This window comes from Heloderma suspectum, chromosome Z (assembly GCF_057233095.1).
Source record: "Heloderma suspectum isolate Gila_16-S chromosome Z, 16-S_ref, whole genome shotgun sequence".
Lineage (NCBI taxonomy): Eukaryota > Metazoa > Chordata > Lepidosauria > Squamata > Helodermatidae > Heloderma > Heloderma suspectum.
Window position 1 is genome coordinate 9,234,804 of NC_139476.1, and position 19,343 is coordinate 9,254,146.

General features: G+C 47.7%; 1 protein-coding gene across 1 annotated transcript in view; it reads right to left on the reverse strand.

Moving 5' to 3' along the window:
* Window positions 1–19,343, reverse strand: part of ABCA7 (ATP binding cassette subfamily A member 7) — a 121,303-nt gene that overhangs the window by 17,957 nt on the left and 84,003 nt on the right. The window contains exons 35-40 of the mRNA XM_084825891.1: window positions 18,439–18,513; window positions 11,211–11,380; window positions 10,144–10,321; window positions 1,026–1,141; window positions 752–896; window positions 52–175 (exon numbers count right to left, since the gene is read on the reverse strand). Coding sequence (XP_084682017.1) covers window positions 52–175; window positions 752–896; window positions 1,026–1,141; window positions 10,144–10,321; window positions 11,211–11,380; window positions 18,439–18,513 — 808 coding nt within the window. The remainder of the gene's footprint in view (window positions 1–51; window positions 176–751; window positions 897–1,025; window positions 1,142–10,143; window positions 10,322–11,210; window positions 11,381–18,438; window positions 18,514–19,343) is intronic.

Genomic DNA, 19,343 nt, shown 5'->3' on the forward strand with positions numbered 1-19,343 from the left:
CAGTGCGGCAGGTTTAATCCCTGACATTTGACAAATGTAACGACCACTCACCAAACCGTTCGAAGGCATCCGCCATGGCTTGGTTCTTGACCATGTCTATCAGGCCACGGCCCAGGCAGAAGTGTGGAAATATAAGGAAAGCCTTTTTAAGGATGATGTTGATCTTGTTCAAGTTCTGCTTAGGAAAAAAAAACACGCAGACAGGCATGCCTTCTGTTAAGATGAGCCTTCCGACGGTTTTTGTTTTCCTAACAGGGGATCTTTCAGTTGTTCAGTTTGTCCCCCAAATGGGAGGATTCACAAGCTGAAATTTCCGGAGCTCATGGAGATGTGGGATATTGCTTAATTAACTTCAATGTCCAAGTCATTTTATGGATCAGCCTGATAGGTTTATTGAAAAGCGTCCTTTATTTATCAAGTTTCTGGAAAAAATATCATTCAGGAGAGTTAACAACCCAGTGTTTTCTTTTCAGTGCTATAAATTATGTGTGCAGTTTTCTGGGGGGTGTACTTTTTACTTTGTCAGAATAAAATGCACTTTAGCAACAAATTCCAGTGATGTACAGCAATATTTCTCAAAGAAAGGGATTATTCTTTCATCATCATGTCATGGTGACAACCAGCTTTTGGAGCCCAACTGCCTGGACCCTGACTCCTGCTGAGGGCTGACAAACCCTCGGATCAAAAAGTTGCAGTGGGTCTAGGGTATGGTCCTGCCCTCCCCTTCTCCGCATGGGATCCCACAGCTCACCTGGTCAGTGAAGAGTTCAAGGACAAAGGTAGCCAAGCTTCCATTAATGCCGATAAAAAGGTTGACGCACGTCAACACCACGTAGGCTGTGCTGGGAACGCTGAAGAGGAAGGAGGCCGGATACATCAGTGGGGTGATGGACCAGCTGCCGGTAAGTGAAGAGGGGGGGAAAGAATTTGCTGTAGTGATCATACTTGTCCCAACAGTAACTTCACTTTGAAAAGGGCTGGAGTTGAATTCCAACCCTCCCACACGGCCCTGTCCCTGGCCTTACCCATAAAGCAGCAGAAGAAGAATCAGAGATGGGAGGTTGGCCAAGGACACGTATGACTTTTGTTGGAAACACAAGAAAATCAACACCACCAAAACCGCCGGGACAAGGTAGTTACACTGCAGGGAGAGGCAAGGTGAGTCAACAGTGAGAAGTTGAAGTGGGGGCTTTCAAAGGAACCTCGGAGTGTGTCCTAATTGAAGTGGGGGCTTTCAAAGGAACCTCGGAGTGTGTCCTAATTGAAGTGGGGGCTTTCAAAGGAACCTCGGAGTGTGTCCTAATTGAAGTGGGGGCTTTCAAAGGAACCTCGGAGTGTGTCCTAATTGAAGTGGGGGCTTTCAAAACAACCTCGGAGTGTGTCCTAATTGAAGTGGGGGCTTTCAAAGGAACCTCGGAGTGTGTCCTAATTGAAGTGGGGGCTTTCAAAGGAACCTCGGAGTGTGTCCTAATTGAAGTGGGGGCTTTCAAAGGAACCTCGGAGTGTGTCCTAATTCCTCCTACATTTCGAATCCCCTGCTCTTATTTCCAGTGTGGAACCAAGGCAGCAGTAAGAGCCCACTGTTCTGCTGCTTCTTTCCAAATGCATGTGCAATTGTGCCCTTACAGTGAACCCTGTGCACTGACTAAATGAGGGGTGGGTAACCTCCCCCCACCAGGACTGCATTCCCTCATGGTCACCTCTCAGGGGCCGCATGCCAAAAGTGGGCAAGGCTGAAGCCACACACGCACACCAAATTCGCACACATCCATCCACACACTCCTCCGTTCGTATACATCCACATGTTTCTTTATTTTATTATTTATTTAAATTACTTTTATCATGCTCCTCAGCCGGAGTGACTCTAGGAGTGGCCTACACTCATGACAGCAAAACAAGATACTCCTTGCCTGCATGTTTACAGTCTAAAAAGATGCAACACACAAGGAAAAAGGATGGGAAGGGAAGAGGAAAACATTGAATTGTTTTTCAGCAGGGCTGGTGGAATGGCTCCACTTTCCTTCCTTTCATCTGCCTCAGTACAACCTGCTGGAATGACTACATCAATATGTACGAGACTTTGCCCTGATCCAGGGAGGCGGGGAGTGCTATAGCCTGTGACGCTGATTCTGAGCCAGTCAGAGACGCTGTAGAGCCAGGCCCAGTCATGGGAAGGCAGATGCCTGAGGATTTAGTTCTACCAGGCCTTTATGAGGCAGGAGTGCATGAAATTCAGGATGCTTGATATGGGCCTGTCTTCCACAGCCAGGAGACCTGACCTTGATGGAAGGCCCTGCTTCTTGACCATGCCTTCCATGGGAACAGGGCTGCAGGAGGAGGGCTCTGCAGGAGAGGGTTTTTCAAGGGGGGGGTGACCCAAGGTGCATCGTCAGCTAAAGAGGGCGGTACAGGAGCATCCGGTGAGGTGCAGCAACTGTCCTGTCCAACTTGGTTCAAGGCACCAGAGGTGCTAAAACCAGCAAGGCATGTACAGGCAAGGCCTCGGCAAGTCAGGTCAGGGCCAGGCCAGTTTAAAGGTGTTGAATAGCCGGGCAAGTTAGTCAGGCAGGGCCTTCCATGACCTTGGCCAGCTCCGAGTTAGCTGAGACTCAAGCAAGGGGAGCTGAACAGCCAGGCAAGTTAGGCCAGGAAGGCTCTCCCAGGACCTTGGCCAGCTCCGCGTTAGCTGAGACTTAAGCAAGGGGAGCTGTTGACTCAGCAACAGTCAGAGGCTTTCTGAAGACTTATAAAAGGCCAGCAGCTCAAGACCTGCAGTTAACTCCACCACCTCAGAGAAGCACTTAGTTTCTTAAAGGGCTACTGCCTGATTTGTAGCCGCTGGCTCCTACGGGGTGGTGGTGGTGAAGGCTGTAATGGGGGAGTGTCTTCTGCACCTGAGGAGTCAGGTAGAGGCACATCTTCTGGTCTGGGAGACCCTGGCCTAGCAGGGACCAGATTAAAGGAGGGAGTTTCCTCTGCCTCCGAGTCTTCTTCGGAGCTAGAGGACATGTCATGGCTGGGGAACATGAAGCAACCATCTGCAAGCTCAGTTTCCCTGCCAGGATCAGATGACCGATACTGATCTTTAGCAGCCACTTGCCTGTATTTAAACCAGAGCACCTAGCAGCAGACTTTGCTCAAAGCAACATCTTGGCAACCAGGGAAGCTTCCTGGTTTTCCTAGAACTGTAAACTGGTTTGGATTTATTTGGTGTGCTAAACCCAGGACTGACTGGGTCTTTTGTTGTGATGCTCATGAACTGATTCTGGTCAAGAAAGTATGTTGTAATCTGTTATCTGGATATCTTTATTGGGACTGTAAAGGCTTAGAGCCAAGTACTGGAATTACTGCAATAAAAGGTTTTGCTGAGACTTGTTCTCTTTGGTTTTATTTTTTGTGAACTGCCCAGAGCGCTTCAGCTATTGGGCAGTATAGAAATAAATAAATAAATAAATAAATAAAATTGTGTCTTTGCATCTGGAAGTCAGGTTCACACACACACCCCATTCACACACATTGCCACACTTCTCCATCTATCTGTCTGTCTATCATCTATCTATTGTTGTTGTTGTTGTTGTTGTCGTTATTTACATTTCCATACCACCTAGTAGTCAAAGCTCTCTGAGTGGTTTACAAAGATTAAAAACATTAAAAATACAGTATACAGAGGTTAAAAGCTATTTACATTAAAAACAACAACAATATGGACAATATACACATGAGAACATGTATCTAAAACAACTTCAAACAAGCAATCTCAAACAAACAACCATAACCATAAGACAATCTAGGATCAATTAAAACTTACCATATATATTCAGACTCATCTATCCATCCGCACTCTCTCATATGATACACATACAACACATACCACATGCATGCTTTTCCTGCTCACATGTTTCCTGATCACCTGGGCATTATGTGCGTATGTGTGACTGATTGATTGATTGATTGAGCGAGAAGAAATGAGGAGATTAAAATCTCAAAAGGATATCTCCAAACGGGGAGAACTGGCATCAAAATGGCAATTGCAGTGATAGTTTTCAGTGAAAACAAGTGTAAAGTGATGCACCCTGGGACAAAAACTCCCAGCTTCAAGTATAGCCTGATGGGATCTGAGCTAGCAGTAATCGACCAGGAAAGAGATCTTGGGGTTGTGGTAGACAGCTCAATGAAGATGTTAACCCAGTGTGCGGCAGCTGTAAAAAAGCCAAACTCCAGATTAGGCATAATTAGAAAAGGAATTGAGAATAAAACTGCCGATATCCTATTGTCCCTATGCAAATCTATGGTGTGGCCACACTTGGAATACTGTGTCCAGTTCTGGTCACCACACCTAAAAAAAGATAATGTAGAGCTGGAAAAGGTGCAGAAAAGGGCAACTCAAATGATCAAGGGGCTGGAGCATCTCCTCTATGAGGGAAGGTTACAACATCTAGGACTTTTAGCTTGGAAAATAGGCGAATAAGGGGAGACATGATTGAGGTGTACAGAATTATGCATGGTGTGGATAATTAGAATCTGGGCTTATCCCATGAAGCTGATTGGTGGGAGATTCAGGACAGATAAAAGAAAGTATTTCTTCACACAGCACATAGTTAAATTATGGAATTCAGTACCACAAGACGTAGTGATGGCCACCAATTTGGATGGCTTTAAAAAGGGGTTAGACAAATTCTTGGAGAAGAAGGCTATCAAGGGCTACCAGTCCTGATGGCTGTGTCCTACCTCCAGTATCAGAGGCAGTGAGCCTATGTACACCAGTTGCTGGGGAACATGGGCAGGAGGGTGCTGCTGCACTCATGCCCTGTTTGTGGGTCTCCCGTGGGCAGCTGGTTGGCCACTGTGTGAACATAATGCTGGACTAGATGGAACCCTGGTCTGATCCAGCAGGGCTCTTCTTATGTTTTTATTTTATTTTATTTATTGAATTTATTAATTGCCCATCTGGCTGGTCACCCAGCCACTCTGGGCGATGTACAGCATATAATAAAACAGTTTAAAACAATAAAATTCTACAATAAAAATGTTTTCTAAAATACCCTAACCCACCCAAAATGCCTGCCTGAACAACCATGTTTTTAATGCACGGCGGAAGCTCATTAAAGAGGGGGCATGATGGAGTTCCCTAGGGAGGGAGTTCCACAGAGTGGGGGCCACCACAGAAAAGGCCCTCTCCCTAGCCCCCACCAGTCTAGCTGTCCGGCTCACGCTGACACTTGAGCCTCCATGGACAGCTGGGAGTCCAAAATGACCCCCAGGCTGCGGACCTGGTCTTTCAAGGGTAGCCGTACCCCATTCAACACCAGGTCAACTTCCCCCAGCCTCCTCTTGTCTCCCACCAAAAGTACCTCCGTCTTGTCAGGGTTCAGCTTCAGCTTATTCCTCCCCATCCAGCCACTCACCACCTCCAGACATTTGGACAGGGATTCTACGGCCAACCTTGGTGAAGATTTGAACGAGAGGTAGAGCTGCATGTCATCCGCATATTGATGACACCGCACCCCAAACCCCCTGATGATAGCCCCCAGAGGCTTCACATAGATGTTAAATAGCATCGGGAGAGGATGGAACCCTGTGGCACCCCACAAGTGAGTGGCCATGGGTCCGAAACCTCCTCTCCCAGTGCTACCCTCCAGTACCTGCTGGAGAGGAAGGACCGGAACCACTGCAACACGGTGTCTCCAATGCCCAACCCCTCCAGCCGGTCCAGGAGGATACCGTGGTCAACGGTATCAAAAGCTGCTGAGAGGTCGAGGAGAACAAGGAAGGAGCATTTGCCCCTATACAGAGCCCTCCTCATATCATCCACCAAGGTGACCAAGGCCGTTTCTGTCCCATGCCCAAACCTGAAGCCCGACTGAAATGGGTCTAGATAATCGGTTTCTTCCAAGTGTGCCTTCAACTGCACCGCCACCACCCGCTCAATCACCTTGCCCAAAAATGGTAGGTTTGAGACTGGGCGAAAGTTGTTCAGAACTTGGGGATCCAAGGAGGGCTTCTTTAAGAGCGGTCTTATCACTGCCTCCTTGAGGGCTGATGGCATCACTCCCTCCTCAAGGGAGGCATTCACCACCACCCTGATCCCCTCACCCAGTCTCTCTCTGCAGCCCATAATGAGCCAAGATGGGCAAGGATCAAGTAAGCAGGTGGTCGGCCGTACCGATGAAAGCACCTTGTCCACTTCATCAGGAGGAAGAAGCTGGAACCGATCCCACAAAACCGGTTTGCCACAGGCTGCCTCTTGCTCACTAACTGTATCCACAGCGTGCAGAGTAAGACACCTAATCTGATCAATTTTATCTGCAAAGTGCCTTGCCAAGGCCTCACAGGAGGCCTTAGAATGCTCCAGTGGTTCCGGAGCAACTGGACTGACCAGGCTCCGGACCACTTGGAACAGCCTCCTGGGATAGCACTCTGCAGACGCAATAGAGGCAGCATAATATTCCTTTTTTGCTGCCTTCACCACCACGTGATAGGCTGAAGATACAGCTCTAGCCCACGTCTGATCGTCTTTGGAGCGAGACGTCCGCCGCCGGCGCTCTAGCCGTCTCACCTCCTGTTTCAGAGCTCGTAACCGCGGATTGAACTATGGTGCAGTCCGAGCCCTGTTCAGGGGGAGAGGGCGTTTTGGAGCCACCCGATCTAATGCCCCATTGATTGTGGCATTCCAGCCGCCCACCAGGGTCTCGACCGAGTGGCCGTTGGCGTGCTCCAGAGAATCCCCAAGCGCGTTCAGGAATCCATTCGGATCCATAAGACCCCGGGGGCGGACCATTTTAATGGGTCCTCCATCCCTGCAGAGGGGATGTGGAACCGAGAAGTCCAACGTCACCAGATAGTGATCTGACCATGACATAGGGATGGCGGAGAATTTCTCCCCGAAACTTCGGGGGGCCGAGCGCCAACGTGTTCGGCCCCCCGAACAAGTTTCGGGGAGAAATCCTCCGCCCCCCCTGCCCCTGCCCCCCCCCCGGGACGGGACTTACCTTCCCTGAATGTCCCTCCCGGCGGCGGGTCCGGCTGGCGGTTCGTCCGGTGTTCGAGCGGGGCGGGAGCGGCAGCCGGTCTTTCGACCGGCTGCCGCCCCCGCCATTGCAATGAAAGAAAAAAAAAAAACACGTCCCCTGATAGGCTACGTGACGATTCACGTAGCCTATCACGGCAAGATTTGCAAAGTCAGCCGTGATAGGCTACGTGAATCGTCACGTAGCCTATCACGGGTGACTTTAAAAAAAAAGAAAAGTGTGTACGGATAATGGCGGCCCCCATAGGGAGCCGCCATTCCCGTTCCTTATTTGGTCGCTGTAGTCTACGTCAATGTTTACATAGACTACGGCGAAAATAAGGGCAACGCTATTTGCGTTGCCCTTATTTTCGCCGTAGTCTACGTAAACATTGACGTAGACTACAGCAACTAAATAAGGAACGCGAATGGCGGCTCCCTATGGGGGCCGCCATTCGCGTACGCGCTTTTTTTTTTTTAAAGTCACCCGTGATAGGCTACGTGACGATTCACGTAGCCTATCACGGCTGACTTTCCAGATCTAGCCGTGATAGGCTACGTGAATCGTCACGTAGCCTATCAGGGGACGTTTTTTGTTTTTTTTTTTTACTTTCGTGTTCGCGGCCGGGCGAGGCGGGAAGCCTCCTCCCCGGCCTGAATTTCGGCCGGGCGAGGCGGGAAGCCTCCCCCCCCCGGCCTGAATTTCGGCCGGGCGAGGCGGGAAGCCTCCCCCCCCCGGCCTGAACTTCGCGGGGGGAGCAGCGAAGCGCTCCCCCCCACTGCGAAAAAGCTGCGAGAAAAGGTAAGTGACTTTCGTTCACCCCTACCATGACAAGGGGGTGGTGGATATACCCCCGACTTCCAGATCACTCCCCGCTTCTCCAGAAACAAACACAAGGTCTAGTGCATGACTGGCATAGGTGGGCCCAGTTCGAATATGGTGCGGCTCCCAGGAAGCCATGGTCTCCACGAAGTCCCGAGGTGCTCCTGTGAGGATGGCCCCCGAATGTACGTTGACGTCCCCCAACACCAACAAATTAGTGGACTGCACACGCACATCAGAGACCACCTCAAGCACCTTGGCCAGGGAGTCAGTCGTGCAGCGGGGTGGACAGTACACAAGCAGAATCCCCAGACTGCCTTTCAGGCCCAACGTCCAGTACATGCACTCAGCGAACTCGGTCTCCTGGAGAGGGGGTCTAGTGAAGACCAAGGACTCTCGATAGATAACAGCCACTCCCCCTCCCTGATCCCCAGCCCTCGGCTGCTGTGCATACAAAAATCCGGCTGGACACATGGCCGCAAGAGTTGGAGCAGCAGCCTTGGTCAGCCAGGTCTCCGTAATACATGCCAGGTCTGCACTCTCATCCAGGATCATGTCATGGATGAGGGAGGTTTTCTGGGTAACAGACCTGGCATTGCAGAGCAGCAAACAAAGGCCAGAAGATGGAGTCACACCTCCCCCAGCCATCCTTTGGCTCTGGATAGGCCCCGAGCAGGAGACAGATACTACACATCTCTCCCTTGTTCCCCTTACCTGGCATGGCCTGCCCCTAGCGCTCCGCCAGCACCTGCCACCCAGCCTCGGTATATTCTGGCCCCTAACACTCCCCCCACTGCCTCCATCAGGTGGACACATGCCCCCTCACTCTCGCCTATCAGGCAGGCTACCCACCCCTAAAAACACAACAGAATCCCCCAGAAATTTAAACAACAACAATTAAAGTTCTTAATCTCTTTCTGCTCAGCTGATTCGGAAACAGCAGAGCTGCAGCTCCTCCAGGAACTGCTGGTTCAAGGTGCTCCGGGAGCCCCGAGAAGGCAGCTTCCAATGGAGCTGCCTCTCCTCGTCCTTCACCTTTCCTAAGGAGTGGGCCTTCAGAGAGAGAGCAGGGCCTTAGCCAGGGGCCCCACCCCTGGACTTAACACTGCAAAAATGTAATCTGAATGTGACTGTCTATATGGCTGAATCAAGATTCTTTTAGTGTGGTGTTTCACCCAAGTGCACACATGCACACGAAAAGGATCCCGATGCAATCATATATATAACCACATCAAAATTCCATGGATAGAACACTACAAGAAAGCAAACAATGAGATTGTACATATGATAGCATCAAGATTCTTGTTGTACTGCACATACAGGCACATTGAGGATTCTCTTTCTGTGTGTGTGTGTGTGATGCTTTATCCAAGTATTGGTAATGGCGGGGGAGCAGGAGAGGCAAATGAATGGAAGGAACTCAAACTGTACAGCAGTTCAGTTCCAGAGGAGCAGGACACAGGTCAGAACAAACCAGAGAAACAACAGAGGAATGGAAAGGCAGAATGGGGGTGTGGGTCCTCTCTTTCCTCGCTGTCAATGGGCTTCTTCACATGGAGTTTTTATCCTGCTATTGAGATAGGTTACTCATGGAAGTTTGTGGATCCTTTCGATGATGTTGTCAACCTCCAGGGCGACTCCTGCACTAAATGACCTTTATTCCATTTTTAAAATAATGCAATAATGATGATTGTGAGAAAGTGTGTTGGGAGGGGGGGTGAGGAGTATTTGCAATAAAGAATAAATTGGTGCAGGTTCCACTACATCAGCTCCGCCACTCAGGTTCCCTGGCATCTGTCTCTGCACATTATCAGGTGATCATTGAATGGCCTCCCACCACCTCCCGCCACGAAAAGGATGACTTAGGGTTTCTCCAGACGGAGCTTTTATCCTGCTATTGAGATTGCTCAATCACGGAAGTTTGTGGGTCGTTCAGATGACGTCATGAACCTCCAGAGCGTCTCCTGTGCTAAATGACCTTTGTCCCATTTTTAAAAAGATCGGAGATAATGAGCTATCAAATGACAGCACTTGAGTTCTGCTTCAGTTCCCTCGTGAAAAGAGGAAAACTCACAATAAGAGGTGCTAGACCACAGCGCCATCTAGCAGCTGTATAATGAAATGTATCGAAGACTCAGATAAGGGGGGAAAGGAGCGGGGAAGGAAGCGTGTGTAAAGGGAGTCCGCTGTGATCCTGCATTTAAAACGGAAGCAGAAATTCCCATTTTAAATGCAGGATTTTAGGCTGGTGTAGACATGCTCAATGCCAGGGCAAGGAGTGCTATAAATTCAGGTGTGCCCCTCCCTTCCTCACCATATCCCAGGCAAAGTTGCCCAGCCAATAGACAACTGGTTTCATGCCACTGACGATCTGGAGGTGCTTGGATTTGCTGACGCGCTCCTCAATCAGGAAGAGGACAAAGCTTGCGGGGACAAAGGACAAGGCGAACATTACACAGATGGAAACCAGCACATCCACCGAAGTGGCCATCCTAAGCAGAAAAATGGGGGCAGGGGGAAGAAACAGAGAGCTGTCTTTTTTTGTTGAACAAGTGTAAGGTACCAGTTTTTTAAACCTTGCCCAAAATTTACAAAGGTAAAAATCCACTTCCAAGCTGCCCTATAATTTTGGGATGATATTCCATTTTGGAGCCCCTCTCAAGATTTGTAGATTATTTTTTATTCATACCCCTGATTCCATCTTATATACAGGATTCCATGGATTTCACGAACAAGCTTAACTCTGTAACTATAAGGGAGAATGATATCTTAGTGACCATGGATGTGAGGTCCCTTTCTACCAATATACTGCAGGACCAAGCTCTAATGACCATAAAGCAACCATTAGACAAGGGAGAAGAAAACATCCTCCAACTCATTTCCTTACTGAACTAGCTGAGGTAGCCTTGTATAAGAATTACTTCATGTTTGACAATCGATTTTACTGGCAGACTAAAGGAGTGGCTATGGGATACATTTTTAATACAAGTAAGTAAATATATGTTTTTTATTGTTGTTGTTGTTGTATTTATATTCTGCCCAACAGCCAGGGCTCTCTGGGCAGTTCACTACAACTAAAACCATTAAACACAACATGATAAAACACAAGACTTTAAAAGTTTAAAAGTGGCATATCAAACCAAAGTAAAACCCAACAGCAGCTACGACCCAGGGAAAGCCCGAGTGAAAATATTTTTTGTGTTTATTATTATTCACGTTGTTCACATTCATGCCTTTTGCTTTTTTTGGTTCACGCCCTTTGCTTCCCCCACCTCTCGCACACAACAATAATTAGAATGCTCGCCAAGCTTCTGTGACATCACAGCAGTACAACCAATCGGTGGGAAGTAGCTTCCTACATACGTTCTGGGTGCTACTCACAGGGCTGCCTCTGAGAGCTGCTTTTTAGTCAAGTTGAGAGGATGGTTTATGGCAGTGATGCCGTAGCGCGAGGCGTCTGTGCCAGCAGGCAGGCTGGACCGTAGAAGCCCATTGCTCACTACGTTGACAAAAGACACCATGGCATGCCAACCCTTGTTGTTGAACCAGACCTGGGAAAAGAAACACAGGAAGCTGCCTTATAATGAGCCAGGCCATTCATCCAGAGTCAGACCCTTGGTCCATCTAGTGTAGTAGTGTCTACGCTGACTGGAAGCAGCTTTCAAGGGTTTCAGACAGGAGTCTTTCCTAGCCCTACCTGGAGATGCCAAGGACTGAACCTGGGACCTCCTGTCTGCCAAACAGGCACTTCACCACTGAGCTACATGGTCTTTCCTCTAAAGGTAAAGCAAGATTCTAGTCCTTATTATTCTGAAAAAGGGCTGATTTTAAAGAGAAACTGTGAAGGCTTGAGGCCTACAGAGGCAAGGAAAAGAAAAAGGTTAAGCCTAGAAACCTGGGGTTTCTTTGTTGGGCGGGGGAAACCCTGAGAAGAGTAGTTTCATTTCCCCGGTTAAGTTTCATCTTCATTTCCCCGGTTAAGTTTCATTTCTTCAGGGTTGAAACAGCACTTTCAGTTTTGAGGGAGGGGGGTATATAAAGAGAGTGAGAGAGCCAGTGAGAGCAGAGTTGGGGAGACCAGAGCCTGAAGGAAGAAGCAGACTGGAGAAGTCCAAGTAGAGCCAGGGTAAGGGAACTTGCGTTTTGCCACTTTTATTTCCTCTTAAGGCCTTTTGTATCATTCAGCTCTGTTGTGTAAATACCTTTAGCTGTGATTTGCTTGGTTTAAATTTACCAGTAAACTCTTGTGGTTAAACCCCAGGTGTTTGGAGTGCCAATCACCCCATGCCTACAACCTAAACCCCATGTTATTGGGAAGGGAAGTTTAAAAGATGGAAGGTGGGACTCTTAAGGAGGCAGGAGAACCTTAAGGAGCTGCTCAGGGGGTCCAGGCCATAAGGGGAACCCTGACAGGAACACAGGAGGTTGCCTTAAACAGAGTCAGATCACTCGAAGATCTCAGACAGGGCTTTTTCCCAGCTCTTCTTGGAGATGCTGGGGACTGAACCTGGGATCTCCTGCATGATATGGGGCCACATACTATCCAGAAGGCCAGATGTGAGCTCCCCTCCCTGGTGTTATTAACCATCTTAGAAAGCAATTTCCCCCCACCCCTGGGGTCTCTAATTTCTCATTTTCCAAACACGCCCAGAGGCAGGTTCAAATTACAAGAAAGGGGATTTTGACTAAACATTAGAAGGAACATTTTGACGGTATGAGCTATTCGACAGTGGAAAGGGCTGCCTTGGAAGAGGGAAGACTCTCCTTCATTAGAGGCCTTAAGTAGAGGGTGGAGGGCCACCTATCAGGGATGCTGTAGCAGTGTGTTTCCTGCAGTGGCAGGTGAGGTTGGACTAGATGACCTCTGGGATATCCTTCCAGCTCTATGATTCCATGAGTCCTGCCAGATTGGACCAAAAGGTATGTTTGGCCCAGCATCCTTTTTCTGACAACAGCCAGAAGGTGTACACGCAAGGCACTTGGCAATTAGTACCTCTGTCTGTGGAGGTCTCATTCCTAACTTATCATGGCTAACAAGAACCTGAGCTCTGCTGGATCATGCCAAAAAGATCCTCCTCGCCCAGAACCCCAGCTTCTAGCAGTGGTTATCCTCTGGAAAGCCCACAAGCAGGACATGAAGACCACAGGCCTCACCTGCTGAACAAAGCATTCAGTCTGTCACTTGCTCACTCTGTATGTCTCCTCTGAAACATAGAGGAAAGTTGTTATGGCTCATAGCTACCGATGGACCCGTCTGAGAACATAAGAAATTGAGTTGCACAATTGAACAAAAGGCTCCAGCTAGTGGGGTCACCAATGTGGTGTCCTTCATGTCCACCAGACTCCCTTGTTGTTCAGTCGTTCAGTCGTGTCCGACTCTTCATGACCCCATGGACCATAGCACGCCAGGCCTTCCTGTCCTCCACTCTCTCGCGGAGTGTGCTCAAGTCCATATTCATTGCATCGGTGATGCTATCTAGCCATCTCATACTCTGCCGTCCCCTTCTCCTTTTGCCTTCAGTCTTTCCCAGCATCAGGGTCTTTTCCGGAGAGTTTTCTCTTCGCATTAGGTGGCCAAAATATTTCAGCTTCAGCTCCAGTATCTGTCCTTCCAATGAGCACTCAGGGTTGATTTCCTTTAGGATGGACTGATTTGACCTCCTTGCAGTCCAGGGGACTCGTAAGAGTCTTCTCCAGCACCACAGTTCGAAAGCATCAATCCTTCGGCGCTCAGCCTTCCTCATAGTCCAGCTCTCACAGCCATACGTTGCTACTGGGAAAACCATAGCTTTGATTATACAGACCTTTGTCGGCAAGGTGCTTCTTACTATGCTTCTTACTATGCTGTCTAGGTGTGCCATAGCTTTCCTCCCAAGGAGCAAGCGTCTTTTAATTTCATGGCTACAGTCACCCTCTGCGGTGATCTTGGCGCCCAAGAAAATAAAATCTGTCACTGCTTCAATTTCTTCCCTTTCTATATGCCAAGAAGTGGTGGGGCCGGATGCCATGATCTTAGCTTTTTTAATGTTGAGTTTCAAACCAGCTTTTGCACTCTCCACTTTCACCCTCAACAAGAGGCTCTTTAGATCCTCTTTGCTTTCTGCCATTAGGGTGGTATCGTCTGCATATCGGAGGCTGTTGATAATTCTCCCGGCAATCTTAATTCCGACCTGTGATTCATCCAACCCGGCGTTTCTCATGATGTACCCTGCATATAAGTTAAATAAGCAGGGCGACAATATGCAGCCTTGTCGTACTCCTTTCCCAATTTGGAACCAATCGGTTGTTCCATGTCTGGTTCTTAATGTTGCTTGTTGACCCTCGTACAGGTTTCTCAGGAGACAGGTAAGGTGGTCTGGTACTCCCATCTCTTTAAGAATTTGCCACAGTTTGTTGTGATCCACACAATCAAAGGCTTTAGCATAGTCAAGGAAGCAGAAATAGATGTTTTTCTGGAATTCTCTTGCTTTCTCCATGATCCAGTGAATGTTGGCAGTTTGATCTCTAGTTCCTCTGCCTCTTTGAAACCCTGCTTGTACTTCCGGTAGTTCTCGGTTCACATACTGCTGAAGCCTAGCTTTTAGGATTTTGAGCATCACCTTGCTGGCATGTGAAATGAGTGCAATTGTACAGCAGTTTGAACACTCTTTGGCGTTGCCCTTCTTTGGAATTGGAATGTAAACTGACTTTTCCAGTCTTGTGGCCACCGTTGAGTGTTCCACATTTGTTGGCAGCACTTGAGTGCAGCACTTTAACAGCATCATCTTTTAGGATTTTAAATAGCTCAGCTGGAATACTGTCATCTCTGCTAGCTTTGTTGTTACTAATGCTTCCTAAGGCCCACTTGACTTCACTCTCGAGGATGTCTGGCTCAAGTTCAGTGACCACACTATCATGGCTATCAGGGACATTAAGATCTTTCCTGTATAGTTCTTCTGTGTATTCTTTCCACCTCTTCTTCATCTCATCTGCTTCTGTTAGGTCCCTGCCTTCTTGTCCTTTATCATGCCCGTCTTTGCACAAAACATTCCCTTGAGATCTCCAATCTTCTTGAAAAGATCTCTAGTCTTTCCCATTCTATTGTTTTCCTCGATTTCTTTGCATTGTTCATTTAAGAAGGCCTTCTTGTCTCTCCTTGCTATTCTCTGGAACTCTGCATTCAGTTGGATATATCTTCCCCTTTCTCCCTTGCTTTTCGCTTCCCTTCTTTCCTCAGCGACTTGTAAAGCCTCATCAGACAGCCACTTTGCTTTCTTGCATTTCTTTTTCTTTGGGATGGATTGAGTTGCTGCCTCCTGAACAATGTTATGGACCTCCGTCCATAGTTCCTCAGGCACTCTGTCTATCAGGTCTAATCCCTGAAATCTATTCCTCACCTCCACTGTATATTCATAAGGGATATGATTTAGGTCATACCTGAATGGTTTAGTGGTTTTCCCTATGTTCTTCATTTTAAGCCGAAATTTTGCAACAAGAAGCTCATGATCTGAGCCACAGCCAGCTCCAGGTCTTGTTTTTACTGACTGTATAGAGCTTCTCCATCTTTGGCTGCAAAGTACATCATCGATCTGATTTCGATATTGACCATCTGGCGATGTCCACGTGTAGAGTCGCCTCTTGTGCTGTTGGAAAAGAGTGCTTGCTATGATCAGCGTGTTCTCTTGGCAAAACTCTATTAGCCTTTGTCCTGCTTCATTTTGTACATCAAGGCCATGCTTGCCTGTTATCCCAGTGATTTCTTGACTTCCTACTTTAGCATTCCAATCCCCTATGATGAAGAGGACATCTTTTTTTGGTGTTAGTTCTAGAAGGTGTTGTAGGTCTTCATAGAACCGATCAACCTCAGCTTCTTCGGCCTCAGTGGTTGGGGCATAGACTTGAATTACTGTGATGTTGAATGATTTGCCTTGGATTCGTACTGAGATCATTCTATCATTTTTGAGATTGTACCTCAGTACTGCTTTTCCCACCCTTTTGTTGACTATGAGTGCTACTCCATTTCTTGCCCACAGTAGTAGATATAATGGTCACCTGAATTAAATTCGCCCGTGCTTGTCCATTTTCGTTCGCTGATTCCCAAGATGTCGATGTTCAGTCTTGCCATCTCATGCTTGACCACCTCCAGCTTACCTTGATTCATTGATCTGACATTCCAGGTTCCTAAACAGTATTGTTCTTTACAGCATCGGACTTTCTTTTCACCACCAGACACATCCACAGCTGAGTGTCCTTTCGGCTTTGGCCCAGCCGCTTCACTCTTTGTGGCGCTACTTGGAAATTCCCTCTGCTCTTCCCCAGTAGTATATTGGACACCTTCTGACCTGAGGGGCTCATCTTCCGGCGTCATCTCTTTTAGCCTTGTGATACGTTCCATGGGGTTTTCTTGGCAAGAATACTGGAATGGGTTGCCATTTCCTTCTCCAGTGGACCACGTTTTGTCAGAACTCTCCGCCATGACCTGTCCGTCTTGGGTGGCCCTGCACGGCATAGCTTATGGCTTCACTGAGTTACGCAAGCCCCTTCGCCACAACAAGGCAGTGATCCATGAAGGGGACCAGACTCCCTACCCCTCCTGATTTTATACACACCCACACGCACACACACACCAACTGAGCCTCAGTAATATCAGGGATACCCTCCTTTATGAAGCAAAGGCTAATTCTTTGAAAGAGAATTGCATGCCATTTGTTGTGGACTACCATCCTGCTGCCCCTAATTACCACAATAATTAAAGATATTTTCCCTATTATATCCTATTGTGCTCATTTAATGGCAGCTATTAATTCTCTACCGTGCATCACATTCAGAAAACCACCCAATCTGTATAAACTGTTAGTTAGGGCTGCACTTAAACAAGATATTGGCAACCAGGATCATACCATTGTAAATTAATGAGTTGCGTTACCTGCGGTTACCTCCAAGAAACCACGTCTTTCAGGAGCACAGTTACTAACAAAACGTATTGCATTTGGCAATTGTTAAGACACACTTCTACTTATGAGGTTTATTTTACTGAATGAAAAAAAGAATGGATGTCCAATGTATTATGCAGGGAAAACCACAACGTACCTAAGAACAAGATTCCAGAACTACAAATCTGTGATTCTTACCAAAAAACTGGAGCAGCCTGTTGCAAGACATTTCAGCTCTCTTGCACATAGTCTCTCAGGTTTACAGTTGGTTCCAACAGAACAAAAAAAGACCCTGATATGCTTGACAAAAGGGAAGTTTCTGGATTTATAGACTCAGAACTGTTAGTCCAAATGGCCTTAATCTGGAGGACAATTTGTAGGCATTATACCACTCGTACCTCTGTTTTTTTCTCCCAAGGAACTTTCATCTCCAGGCATTCCAAACTGCCACTCCTGATACCCATCTAACAGCACAGCTACTGATGAGGGCAGAAGCCAAAACGTTTTCTTTTAGTTTTAACTTGGAGCATCACCTTCTTGCCATCTGTGAAATGGGCATTTTATTGTGCTTTGTGGGAACCAATATGTGATTTGGCATTTGGGTCTCAGACTCTTATCTCTGCCTCATACTCAGATTCTTGGCCAAGTTATTTGTCTTTGAGTCTCACCTCTTTGTTTTCTATGAAACAGATGTTGGAGCAGAAAACTGTGGATTAAAATAGTGATTTTGTGTTTGGAAACTCAGCTCCCCCCTGCCCCCATTCTCTACCCTATACTTAAGATTCTGGGGCACATGACTTTTCTTTGAGCCTCATCACTTTGCATTCTAGGAAACGGGTATTTTGCCATTGGCCATGCCCACCATGGCTGCCATTTTGTAAATGGCCAAGCCCCTCCCATGGGTGCCATTTTGTTGGAGCACCCACAACACTCTATAAATTCCAAATGTGTCCACCAGCCCAAAAAGGCTGGGGACCCGTTTCTGACAGCAGCCAACTGGAAGCCTATCGGAAGCCCATAAACTAGGGATGAAGTGTCTGCCTTCTCATCTGCCTCTAGGCTCTGGGACTCAAAGGAAGGCTGCCTCTATTCCAGACTTCCCCAACCTGGTGCCCTCCAGATGTTGGCTGGGAACTGCAGGAGTTATAGTCCAACAAATCTGGAGGGTTGGGAAAGACTGCTCTATATGTACAGGTTCCATTCAGCTTTCACAGCTCACAGCCATTAGTAGACTTATTGAATTTGACCAGTCCCTTTTTTAAAAACTGCCTATGCTTGCAGTTATCACATCTTGTGGCAGTGAGTTCCATAAGTTAAATTTGCACTTTAAAAAAAAAGTTAAATAGCCTTCTCTCTCTCTCATCCCCATACTGTTTATTTCATATGCTTCTGTTAAGTCCTCCCCCCTCCCCAGTTCTAAACCAGCCTTTCCCTACCCAGGCCCCATCAGATATTGTTGGACTACATATCCCATCAGCCCCAGCCAGAATGGTTGATGATGAGGGATGCTGGAGTTGTGCTCCAACAACACCTGGAGAACACGAGGTTGGGAGAGGCTGTTCTAGACTTAAAATCCTGAAATGCTTAAAATCCTGAAACCTTTCCTCATAAGGAACACTGACCAAACCTTTGGATCATTTTGGATCTGCTTGATTCATTTTCTGGCCTTTTCCTAATAATTCCAAATATGCACACACCTTCACATTTTGACTTGTTTCCAGTCCATCAACAAAACTAGTCAGGTTATTCAGCAGTCTGTCGAGCGAACTTCCCTGTGCCAAGAAAAACATTAGAATGTAAGAAGTTTCCCTCAAACCCTTTCATTATTTATTTAGGGAGCAATCCTATAGCTGCTAGTCAGTGGCTAGACAGCCACAGGATATGTGGTTTTCCGGGAACTGACCTCGGAGCCCGCACTCTGAGGTTGGTTCCCGGAGAACCGACATCCCCCCCATTCTGCATTGCCTTGCAGGCAGTGCAGAACACCCCATGCTCTGCATTTGGAAGAGGAGCATGAAGCGGCCAAAATGGGGTGTTCCGGGGCAGGGAGGGTGGAAATGCTGGTACGATACATCCTATGTGTCATCCGGCAGCCTCCTCCTCGACTCTGCCTTCCCGCACGATTCCCTCTGTGCTTCTTCTGCTCTGCATTGGATAGGTGGCCGCCTATCTGCATAGGATTGCGCCCTTATTCATTCATATGCACTGGAAATTTCACAGCCTACCTTTTGCATCCTCCCAGACCCTCTACAGGGCTCCAAAGTCCCTCCAAGTGATTAATGTGATTTGGGATAGTTAGCCACAAAAATGAGGAGTAAACAAGTCTTGGGAAATAACAAGGGTTGAGACAGACAAGTAATGCAGGATGGAGCAAGATGTCAACTCCAGGAGCGTGAAGGGAAGAGTCACTTGCGCTCTGCAATGGCCTGCAAGGCCTTTAGATAAGAACTCAGAAGAGCCCTGCTGGATCAGACCAAGGGTCCACCTAGTCCAGCATTCTGTTCACACAGGGGCCAATCTGCTGCCCATGGGAAACCCACAAGCAGGGCATGAGCACAACAGCATCCTCCCGCCCATGTTCCCCAGCAACTGGTGTACAGAG